Source organism: Diabrotica virgifera, chromosome 5 (assembly GCF_917563875.1).
Source record: "Diabrotica virgifera virgifera chromosome 5, PGI_DIABVI_V3a".
Classification (NCBI taxonomy): Eukaryota; Metazoa; Arthropoda; class Insecta; order Coleoptera; family Chrysomelidae; genus Diabrotica; species Diabrotica virgifera.
Window position 1 is genome coordinate 214,612,593 of NC_065447.1, and position 12,470 is coordinate 214,625,062.

General features: G+C 33.7%; 1 protein-coding gene across 5 annotated transcripts in view; it reads right to left on the minus strand.

Moving 5' to 3' along the window:
• LOC126885284 (kalirin) overlaps nucleotides 1–12,470 on the minus strand; it is a 1,143,465-nt gene that overhangs the window by 14,816 nt on the left and 1,116,179 nt on the right. For 4 of the 5 annotated variants that reach the window (XM_050651791.1, XM_050651792.1, XM_050651789.1 and 1 more), the window contains 2 exons: nucleotides 7,564–7,981; nucleotides 2,866–3,307 (listed from right to left, as the gene is read on the minus strand). In XM_050651791.1, coding sequence (XP_050507748.1) covers nucleotides 2,866–3,307; nucleotides 7,564–7,981 — 860 coding nt within the window. Of the gene's footprint in view, nucleotides 1–2,865; nucleotides 3,308–7,563; nucleotides 7,982–12,470 lie in introns of those variants that run through there. The other variant, XR_007698367.1, reaches the window with a different exon arrangement.

A 12,470-nucleotide genomic window follows, 5' to 3' on the forward strand; every position in this document is an offset into this window, starting at 1 on the left:
GTATTCGATTTTTTATTATCTTCAATTTTGGTAATCATAACTATTTTGTTAAAACTTACAGTTTTTGAATTATTTATGAAAAACCGCTTCACACCATGCATTTGTTTCACGAAAAATTCAAATCTTTAATAACTCAAAAAGTATTGATTTATTTTAATAACTTGCTATAACCAATTTTGCTTAAAATTTGGCCCTCTATCGATTTGTGGGGTTATTTTTAATAAAATAGTTTTTACCCCCAAGAAGGGGTTGTATCCACCCCCAGGATAAAAGTGCAAGTTGGCACCAAATCAGTTTTATTTCTTGAGGTATGCTCTAACTAGTCACCAATTTTAACGCAAATCGATGGAGGTTTAAGAAAATAGGAGGTGAAAACCTTTAATGACTGCACTAACTTTCCCCTTTCATTCCTTATTTCTACTTCCTGTATCCACTGAGGTGTCAGCCTAAAAGGGGTCATAATTGTTTAATTGTCAATATACAATGGATACATTTCACAGGAAAGTTTCCATATTATTTATGACAATGATTTTTCGGCTCTAGCTCTCCGTCTATAATGACATACGCAGCAGAAACACGACCTCTAACACAGACAGGACAAAAAGAATGCTAGGAACAACAGAGATGAAAACCTTAAAAAAAATCGATGGTAAGACATCATGGGACAGCGTTTAAGTACAGATATACGAAGGAGATGCAAGGTGGAGAACATTACGAACTGAGTAAGAAACAGTAGAGTAGAATGCAATGACCACATAAATGACAACAAATCCAGTAGTAAAGACGTTGAGAGATTCCAATAGGGCTTTTCATCGATTGTCATTTGTTTCGAGCTTCTGTCATATGTTGTATAATCTGTGTATAATATTAATATACATGGATTATACGACACATGACAGAAGCTCGAAACAAATGACTCTTTATATTAATATTATACACAGATTATACAACATATGACAGAAGCTCGAAACAAATGACTGTGAATGAAAAGCCCTATAGGAAGACGATCATTGGGAAAATTACGAAAACGATGAAACGACAACTTACTAGAGGCACATTGGAAAACAGGCAATCATGTTTTACAAAAAAAAAAAGAGAAGAACAAGAAAGCAGCCGCAGTCATCAGGAAACTAAGAAACGGAATCCTGTTGCAGGTCATATTTCTCAAGATCTAGAGAAACTACTGACAAGTAGTCAGCAAAACTGCGATAAACCTCAGCAATGTCCGAAAAAGAACCAGCGAGCGAGACAAATAACTTATTTAGGTTATTTGTTCTCTGATCTCGTTTATCTCTTTTATAAACTTCAATCTACAAAAATATACTGTGAACAATGACTCTTAAATATGTAGTAATTTCTAGTTTATTCTTCCACTTTAATATAGGCACATTGCGACTTAAGCGACAAGATATATTTGTCAGTTGGTAAATCTGTTTTGTCATATCAGTTTCGCTTCACTGGAAGTGTTATGTGTTTTTATGTATATCTTTCATCTATTTAAAGGGATATTTTAGTCCGAAAAGTCATTTATATCTAGTTTGTTTTATCAAGCTGATGATATATATAATTTACTGAATATAACAAACACCTTTATAGTTTTAATTTCCTGAAAATTAACTACAATTATTGTTTGTGCAATAATATCTATGACACAGGCAATATCCCAAAAGATTGGCTAGTTTCAGAATTTATTACCTTACCAAAGAAACAGGGAGCAAAAAAGTGCGGAGAATATAGGCTAATAAGTCTAATGAGCCATACATTAAAACTTTTTTTTTTAAATTATACATCGTAGAATATACAAGCTATGCGAAGAGAGAATAAGAGACACACAGTTTGGATTCATGAAAGGCGTAAGTACAAGAGATGCACTGCTTAGTCTACAGGTTTTATTTCAAAGATGCAGAGATATGACTTGCGATATTTACACCTGCTTTGTGGACTAGCAAAAAGCATTTGATACCGTTCCGAAACACCGAAAAATGATGGATGTTCTAACAAAAGCCCAAATGGATGATAAAGACCGACGTACAATACAAAATTTATACTGGAACCAATCAGCCACAATAAGAACGAATCTTGGAGGTGAACCAACGGAAGCGATCCAGATTCTACGAGGCATTAGACAAGGTTGTATACTTTCACCTATATTATTTAACCTATATTCAGAGGAAATATTTAGTGAAGTCTTGGAAAATTGCGAACATGAAATACTTCTAAATGGAGAACGCCTAAACAACATCCGCTATGCAGACGACACCGTTATTTTTGCAGACAGTTTGAACAGTTTACAGCAACTAATAAACAAAGTAAATAAAGTAAGTGAAAGATTTTGACTTCGAATAAATATATCAAAAACTAAATTTATGATGAAGATTATGATTATGAGTTGAATCCTGGACACTCACTGAAGCAATGGAGAAAAAACTTGAAGCCTTCGAGATGTGGCTATACAGGCGAATCCTAAGGATATCATGGACGGACAAGATAACCAATGAGACCGTATTACGAAGAGTGGGCAAAGAAAGAGAGGTGATGTATACCGTTAAAAGGAGAAAGTTAGAATATCTACACATAACGAGACATATAACGAGATCGACACATAATGAGAAACGGCACTAAATACAAATTACTGAAGGTAATCCTTCAAGGTAAAGTATTCGGAAAGCGAGGAATTGGGAGAAGAAGAATATCATGGTTAAAGAACCCGAGGAAATGGTTCTCCCCAACAACAACTATTAACAATTTATTTAAAGCATCAATTAATAAAATAATTATAGCCAGAATGATCGCCAATATTCGAAACGAATAGGCACTAAAAGAAGAAGATTGTTTGTGCGGAATAGTAGTTTTAATCTCACTTACCTTTGCTTAAACTGTTCCTGCTGCCATCTCAAATTTTCCGCCACAGGCAACGTCACAGCAACACTAGGCAAGCTGACCACGTTGTTCTGAGCAGATACGATCCTAAAACTGTACGTCTCCCCAGGAATCAAATTCTCGACTGTAAAAGAGTGTGAGTTTACGGGATGGTTATTATTGGGTGAGATCCATTCGCCGGAACCCAACTTGCAATATTCCACTATAAACTGAGAGTAATGGTTGCTTTCCCACTCTAAGGAAACACTTGAGCATGATATTACTTGAATTTTGGGTTCTGGTATGGGAGGGTAGCTGCTGGTGATGGACAATTTAGCCGTACAGGTGATACTCCCGAATTCGTTGGATACTGTCAAGCAATAGGTACCTGCGTCAGAAGCTCTGGCGTTTTCTATCACCATCAACGCTATGCCTCCTTCATTATCACCTATAAAAATTATGTTGATATAAGAATGCATCTAATTATGTATTTTATACACTATACTAATAGACCAGTAAGGATCTGTGAAAAAACGTCTATTTTTGGATGTGAGAGGTGGCATTCGGATTTTTGCAGATACAGTTAGGTGACACCTTCAGTAATAATAATTGACTTATGCTCCTTCTCAAATATGCCCGGAACATTAATAAAAAAATTAAAATATTTAAAAATTTCAAAAAACGTCGATTTTTTTCTGCTTTCTTTGCTTATAACTTTAAAACGATTCGTTTTGGAACAAAGTCATGGAAAAAAAATATATAATTGAATTTTGTATGATATACGACTGGTCAAAAATGTCTTAACGTATTCTCTTTTCTGCAATATAGCAATAAATACAAAATAAGGGGGCAAAATACGCCTGTTGTTATTCAATGTTTTTAACCACTATGGTGGCACTTAGAACCTTAGTAATTCGCTTAGGAAATTCTTTGTAACATACTTAAACCGTGTACCAAATTTCATTAAAATCAACCTAATAGATTATGCATAATAAATTTGCAATCTAAATGTTTTTAAAAAAGTTCAAATTTTTTAAAATCTGTCTGAACAAAAAGTAGACCATTTAGAAGTTGGCTAATTTTTTTACATATTAAGAGGTGTTCTACCTATCTAATACACTTTACAGAATTAAAATCGGCTTATTTAAGGGGCCTCAGCAATGTTATAAACTTATAAACAATTTTTTGGGTTATAAACAAATAGCTTTGTTTAATAATAAAAAAATAATTTTTAGCAATGCAAATAATTAAAACCGGTATAATTTGACTTAAACTTTTAAATGCTGTCAGCAGAATTGCTATTTTATTTTTTAATCAAAAGTTATTCGCGTTCAAAAATTTCAATTTTTCGATTTTTTGAAAGTTCCATGCGTTTATCTCGAAAACTATGCATCCTACGAAAAAACGTATAAGAACATTTTTTGCTTAGAATTACCCAAGAAATACAAAAAAATGTTTTATTTTGCCAAAAATCGATGTTATGTAATTACTAAAGTTCTTTGTTTATAACAATCTTATCGACATCCGGATCAACTGTTACCCAAAAAAATCGTGTTCTACGGGTCAAAAAATACATAAAAATTTTTGGTAAATCCATCTAAATAAAGGAGCGCGTAGCACCCCCTCCTGGCCATAGCACTAATTTGTTTATAAGCCAAAAAATTGTTTATAACTTTAAAACATTGCTGAGGCTGCTTAAATAATCCGATTTCAATTCTGTAAAGTGCATTAGATAGGTGGAGTGCTTCTTTATATGTAAAAAAATTGACAAATCTTTGTATATTCTAGTTTTTGTTGTGCAAGATTTTAAAAAATTTTAATTTTTTAAAAAAGTTTAGATTGCAAAATTATTATTCAAAATGTAGTAAGTCAATTTTAATGAAATTTGGTGTACGGTTTTAGCACATTACAAAAATTTTCTAAGCGAATTAGGAAGATTCCAAGTGTAACCTAAGTGATGGAAAATCATTGAATAAGGACAAGCTTGTTTTGCCCCCTTATTTTATATTTATTGCTATTTTGCAGCAAGGGTGATAAATTAAGACATTTTTAACCAATCGCATCTGATAGAAAATTTAATTATCTTTGTTTTATTCCTATACGACTTTGTTCCAAAATGAATCGTTTTAAAGTTATAAACAAAAAAAGTAGAAAAAAATCGATGTTATTCGAAATTTTTAAGTATTTGAATTTTTTTATTAATGTTCCGGGCATATTTGAGAAGGAGCATAAATCAATTATTATTAACGAAGTTATCACCTAACTTTATCCGCAAAAATCTGAATGCCACCTTTCACATCCAGCTAAAAACAGATCCTTACTGGTCTATAAATTAAAGAGAAATAACAAAAATTCCAAGAGCAAGATATTAAACGCGAATTTAATGACTTTTAAGCACTCAAAACGTGTAATTGATATGATATCTGCAAGTCACCCCCGATTTAAGATCACATGGTTTTAACCAATCTTCTTCTTCTTCTTCTTCATTCTTGTATACTTAAAGCCTGTTTCTTTCTTCAATATTAGCCTCCTAAATTGTTTAAATTATCGCACCATCTTTTTCTTGGTCTGCCAATACTTCTCCGTCTATTTGGTGACTTATCTCGTGATATTTGTACTATCCTATCCTCTGCCATTCTATTAAGTATTAGTTTTTAGAAACCATCATATATTTCGTTTTAACCTCGTTTACCACAAGTCCTAATTCATTTGCCGCGTCTGCAAGCCTTGTAAAACACTGCACCATGTCTCTCATACTTCTGCCCACTATAACTATATCGTCAGCGAATGCGAGAATTTGCGTCGATCTATTAAAAATAGTTCCATTCATTCTAATATTTAATTTTCTGACTGCCTTTTCCAAGGCAATATTAAAGAGGAGACACGCCAGCACGTACCCCTGTCTTAGACCATTATGATAACGTAGAGTTTTCTCATTGAATTCTAACGCACGAGCTTACGTTTTGCATTGTTAGTTGGGTCAACTTAACTAACTTAGGTGGGATCCCCCTCTATCAAAAATAGACCAAAGTCTATCATTGCATTATACAGGGTGTCCCGAAAAGATTGGTCATAAAATATACCACAGATTCTGGGTTCAAAAATAGGTTGATTGAACCTCACTTACCTATATACAATAGTGCACACAAAAAAAGTTACAGCCCTTTGAAGTTACAAAATGAAAATCGATTTTTTTTCATATATCGAAAACTCCTAGAGGTTTTTTATTGAAAATGGACATAAGGAATTTTTATCGCTGCAACATCGTAAAAAAAAAATTATAGTGAAATTTGTGCACCCCATAAAAATTTTACGGGGGTTTTGTTCCCTTAAACCCACCCAAACTTTTATGTACGTTCCAATTAAATTATTATTCTGGCACCATTAGTTAAACACAATATTTTTAAAACTTTTTTGCCTCTTAGTACTTTTTTGATAAGCCAGTGTTTATCGAGATATTTTTGAATATTTGTCGAATCCACCACATATTTCTATATGGTTAAGTATGATTATAGACACCTGTTAATAATCTGATAATTTATTTATAACTTAAATTTTTTGGTATATTTTGAAAAAGAAGCCACATCTCGATAAAAGTTGACTTATCAAAAAAAGACTAAGAGGCAAAAAAGTTTTAAAAATACTGTGTTTAACTAATGGTACCACAACAATAGTTTAATTGGAACGTACACAAACATTTGGTGGGTTTAAAGGAACCAAACCCCCATAAATTTTTTATGTAAATATAGTAAAAAAGAAGCCGCATCTCGATAAAAAATGGCTTATTGAAAAAATACTAAGAGGCAAAAAAGTTTTAAAAACGTTGTGTTAAACTAATGTTACCACAATAATGAATTAATTGGAACGTACACAAAAGTTTGGGGGGGTTTAAGGGAACAAAATCCCCATAAATTTTTTATGGTGTGGACAAATTTCGCTATAATTTTGTTTTAAGGTGGTCCTGCCATAAGAATGATACATGTAAGTTTTCAATAAAAAAGCTCTGAGAGTTTTCGATATATTGAAAAAAATCGATTTTCATTTTGTAACTTCAAAGGGCTATAACTTTTTTTATGAGCACATTTGTACTAAGGTAAGTTAGGTTCAACCGAACTATTTTTGACCCCAAAATGTGTGGTATAATATATGACCATTCTTTTCGGGACACCCTGTATAATGCAGTTTTTTTAACACTGCCATAGGCTGCTTTGAAGTCGACGAAGAGGTGGCTATCTATGTTATATGTATTCTAGTGACTTTTCTAGAATCTGCCTATGAGCTTGAATTTGATGTATAGTTGACTTTCCAGCAGTAAATCCGCATTGATATTGACCAACAATATCCTTTGTAAAATGTTTAAGTCTTTCAAACAATACATTGCCGAAGATTTTATACGCCGATGCTAACAGAGTAATGCCTCTATAGTTCTTACAATTTAGTTGATCAGCTTTTTTATGCCACAGACATATTATTCCCTTTAGCTCAGGTGAGTATAGTTATAACTACAGCCATAACTTCGTTTCTATTTCGAATTTCTTAATAAAATTTTAGGATTGTATTTCTATAATAATATAATGAATGTTTTTACAACAAAAAATCAATTTTTTTTTGAAAATTTAGACAGTAAAAGTCCCCTTGAAAGCTACAAGTTTCTTTTTATATGAATTTTATTAAGACCGATTAAAAAAAAATAAAAAAAATTACCTTGCACAAACTTGCCGTTATGTAGGACTACGACATTTGGTTCCATCTTCTTCCAAGTTTGCCTCGTGTTCCTATTCCAATTCTTCACTCTACACTTAAACACCACCTTGGATCCACTCTGAACGGTAATATCTTTCAGTCTATCACGAAATTCTGGTACACAACGGTCCGAGTTCTCCGAGAGGATTCCTTCCAGAGATTTTCTTGGTTTCTTTAACCTAAAAGACCATAGTTTCCTACTGTAATTGGCTAGAACGTGAGCAGGAATCCAAAACTCTTCCAGGCTAGAGCTGGTTCGGACAAAATATCCTTGGGTTGGGTCGTAGCGGATGATTGTGACTAAGTCCCCCAGGTTGAGGTGCGGCCATTCGCAGACCAAACGCGCTTGAGTGCCGGGAGGCATTATTAGATGATCCGCCTAAAAAATGTCACAGATAATGTTTAGACAAAGTTTATTTTAAAATTATAACCATAACTAACTAAAATCAGTAATATGTGGTAATTCCACCAGAAATGAAAATAGAAATATCAGAACAAGCTCAAATGCTTCAAGGCACAAATGACTAAAAAAATATTAAACTATATTTAGCGAAAGATCATCAAACAGATAAACAGAAAATACATGCAACAAGAGAATTTTAGATTATTTGAATTCTTCTTTTTGTATAGACATGACTCTGTCTGTTTTTTCAATGTGCCTCTAGTAAATTGCCGTTCCATCGTTTTCGTGGTCTTCCCACTCAGTGGCGGATCCAGGGCATGATTTCGGGGGGGGGGGGCAAGGAGGATTATGTGGGGAACCTTCCGGGGGGTCTGGGTCTGGAAAAATGTAACTGAAAACTCGTGTTTTTAGACAATCTAGAGACTAAAACATGATCATATTTTGTAATTTAAATCTATAGTTTTTAATTGGATTTATTCATTAAAGCCTACTTGGTTAGGGAAATAAAAACACTTTTTTGAAGATTCAAAGCATTACTTTATTATTTACATACTTTCTCCATAAAACTTAAACAATAAAGTCCAGCCTTCTTTTTCCTCCTTTAGCATAACGCTCAATTACGTTCTCAACATTCACCTCAATATCACGATGTATGTATAAAAGGCACAATCCATTCAACCTCTCTTCAACCATTCTTGTCCGTAGCCAGGATTTAACGAGCTTAAGGCTGCTGAATGACCTTTCAGCACTTGCAACACTTACTGGTAGTGTGATAAGTATTTGTAGAAGTGTTCGTACAGTTGGAAACATATCTCCATCGCAGCATTTGAGTACTTCTATGGCACAGTTTGGAATTTTCATTCCTTCTTCTTTCTCCCTTGACCACTTCGCTCTCCAAATGCTTAACTCTCCTTCAAGTACCACTTCAGAATCACTGGGCAAAAGAGTTTTAAAGTTCTGGCAAACTTTCTGCAGCCTCACGTTCAACTCCAAGCATTTTTCGCTGACATTGGTGTTCAACATATTTGCAGGCATTAAAAGGTTGAGGTCGAGCGCAATCTAATCTAATCGAAGTTCCGTTTCTAATTTCTAACGCTAGGACGTGCGCACGGTTATAAGCTTTACAGCAAGCAAATTCAAATCTTTACGGAACTGTTTCAATGAATATTATTCGACGAGAGAGCACGGGAAATTTGCACGCGGAAACAAACTTTGAATAGGACAATCGCTAAATATATAAAGCTCTTTTCTGTGTGGCCAGTGGCACTCGTTATCCTCAATTTAGAAATAAATACACATTTTTTTTTGTCCTCAGATTCTCGGGGGGGCAATTGCCCCCTCTGCCCCCCCTGGATCCGCGCCTGTTCCCACTGATAGTCTTCCTATTGGGGAACCGTCTCTCGCTGTCCTTATTGCTCTATGTGTTGTCATTCGGCTTATGTGGTCAGCCATTCTACTCTTCTGTTTTTTACCTAGTTATTAATGTTGTCCACCTTGCATCTCCGTCGTATATCTGTACTTCTAGCTCGGTCACATAGTCTTACCATCGATTTTTCGAAGGGTTTTCATCTCCGCTGTTTCGAGCATAGTACATTCTTTCACGGTTTTTGCTCCAAATTTTAAAGAACCGCTTGGATTGACATGAAATTTGACATACGCATAGCTTCCATGTCAAAGAAAAAAAGTGATATTGTGCCGATGTGTGCTTTTGCCCTGGGGGTGACTTTCACCCCCAAGAGGGGGTTAAAAAATATATGTCCAAAATAAGTCCGGAAATGGATAAACTGACTAATTTTAAGTAACTTTTGTTCTATAGAGCTTTTTCGCTAAGTCAATACTTTTCGAGTTATTCGCGAGTGAATATGTTCATTGTTCAACAAAATAACTACATTTTGAGACGGTTTTTCGCAAATATCTCAAAAAGTAAGTATTTTTTCGAAAAAACGTTCTTAGCAAAAATATAGCCTGTAAAAAAGTAAAAAAAAATGTGTACGCGTTAGGTCTCTGGACCTCGTAGAACCAGAGTTATAGCGAATGAAAAATATATTCATATTCACCAAATTTCAAAAAGAATATTTAGAAGTGAACTATCCAAAAAATAAGCACTTTTTGGGGAAAACCCATTATAACTTTTTTAAAGTGTTTAAAAATGCTTTATTAATGTTTTTATAAAAAGTTTCTAGCATTAAATCTAAGCAAGTTACGCTCCAAATAAAGTTGGTCCCTTTTGTTTTGGCAAAAAAAATCGGGAAGAACACCCTCTAATTAGCAACTTAAATGAAATTAATCGTTACCGCTCCACAAATTATTTTACTTATGTTGTGTTTATATGATCTGTAAGTTTCATCGATTCAAAGTGCTTATTTTTGAAAAAAATTGATTTTAAAGTAAAATTTAAAAAAATTTTAATTATGAAAAATATGCTTTTTTTCAAAATAACTTAAAAATTGTTAGAGATACCAAAAATCTCGAAAAACAAAAAAAGTCAGCACTGCTTTTCTAAATATCATGTATTTTTTGTTTTCCTGTTAACAAAAATTGATTAAGATTTGGTGTTTTTAAATTTGCATACATTCGTGATCAGTGACCCGTTCAACCCCTTTTAACTACAGCCCTTTCAAAAATAAGGACTTTAAACCGATGAAACTTACAGATCATATAAACAATATATACACGAGTCAAGAAACTTGTGAAGTCGTAACGATTAATTTCATTTGAGATACTAATTAGGGGGTGATTTTCCCGATTTTTTTAGCAAAAAAAGGGACTAACTTTATTTTGAGCGTAACTCGTTCACTTTTGATGCTAGAAACTTTTTTTATAAAACAAAAATGAAGCTTTTTTTAAACACTTTAAATATGTTGTAATGAGTTTTCCCCGAAATGTGCTTCATTTTTGGTTATTTCACGTTAAAGTATTTCATTTGGAATTTGACGAATATGAACCTATTTTTAATTAGCTACAACTCTGGTTCTACTAGGTATAGAGACGTGATATATACACCATTTTTTTAAATTTTCTACAAGCTATATTTTTGCTAAGAATTTTTTTCGACAAAATACTTACTATTTGAGTTATTTGCGAAAAACCCTCTACAAGCGTGGGTATTTTGTTGAAAAAATGAACACATTCACTGGCAAATAACACGAAAAGTATTGACTTAATGAAAAAACTCTATAGAACAAAAGTTACTTAAAATTAGTGAGTTTATCCATTTCCGGAATTACTCTGGACGAATATTTTTTCACCCCCAAGAGGGAGTGAAAACCAATCCGGGGACAAAAGCACATATCGGCACAATATCACTTTTTTTTTTGACTTGTTAGCTATGTGTATGCCAAATTTCATGTCAATCCAAGCGTTTCTTTAAAATTTAGAGGTTTTTCAATATTTTTCCGTTAAAGAACGTACTAGTAATATTTTTGTGCTCTCTGTGTCGGGTCGTGTTTCTGCCGCGTATGTCATTATTGGTCTGATGACTGTTTTGCAAATTCTACCTTTTATTTCTTTCTCCGATATTGTTATTTATCCATATTGTGTCATTCAGGTAACCTGCGGCTCTGTTTGCTCTATTCACTTGATCTTCCACTTCTCTTTTGAGCCTTCCATAGCTAGATAGTGTGATGCCTAGATATTTAAACTCCATAACTTATTCTATTATCTGACCCTCCAGCTCCAATTTACATCTGATTGGATTTGCTGTTATAACCATGCATTTTGTCTTTTTTGGGGAAATTAACATGTTAAATTTTTTTTGAATTGATCCAGAAAACTCGAGATAAGATTCTCGATGAAAATTTTTCTCTCTGAAATTGCCGTATTTTATTAAGCTAACATCTTAGGAGCTGGACAATTCAAAATTTAGTTTGAACTTTACTTTCGTTGCAGGTTGGTTTTGTCAAATGAAAACCATGGCTTCTATAATCAGGCGTTGTTGTGTGAATCATCAGATGTTTTATGCAACGTAATCCTTGGCTTCCACATGTACGTGCAAAACTTGTATTGAAAACTTGTTGCACTGAACAAAAGGATAACGAAAATGTTTGAAGTTTGGTCTTCCGATAGTATGGAGGGAACAAAAAAATCATTTTTGACGATTGCTATTTTTGTCTTGTGAATGTAAAGGCCATAAATAGTAACAAGCGACATAAGTGGACATATTATCCTAACCGGGACTCAGCAATAAGACCTATTCCACATCAGCGTGAACATATATACTCATTTTCCAATATTCTAGCAGAGGAAAAGTCGAACCTTCATCTGACGAACTACAGATTAATACATCTGAGGAAAGCGGCAGTGATTTTGAAGGGCATTCAACACGTCCTGAACGCTTTACTTAAGACAAGCTAAATGATCTTATTAGAGATTTGAACCTTCCAAAGAAATCTTCTGAGTTGCTTGCCTCCAGACTAAAGACAAAGAACATTCTTCATCCTAGTACCAAAATTACATACTACCGTAG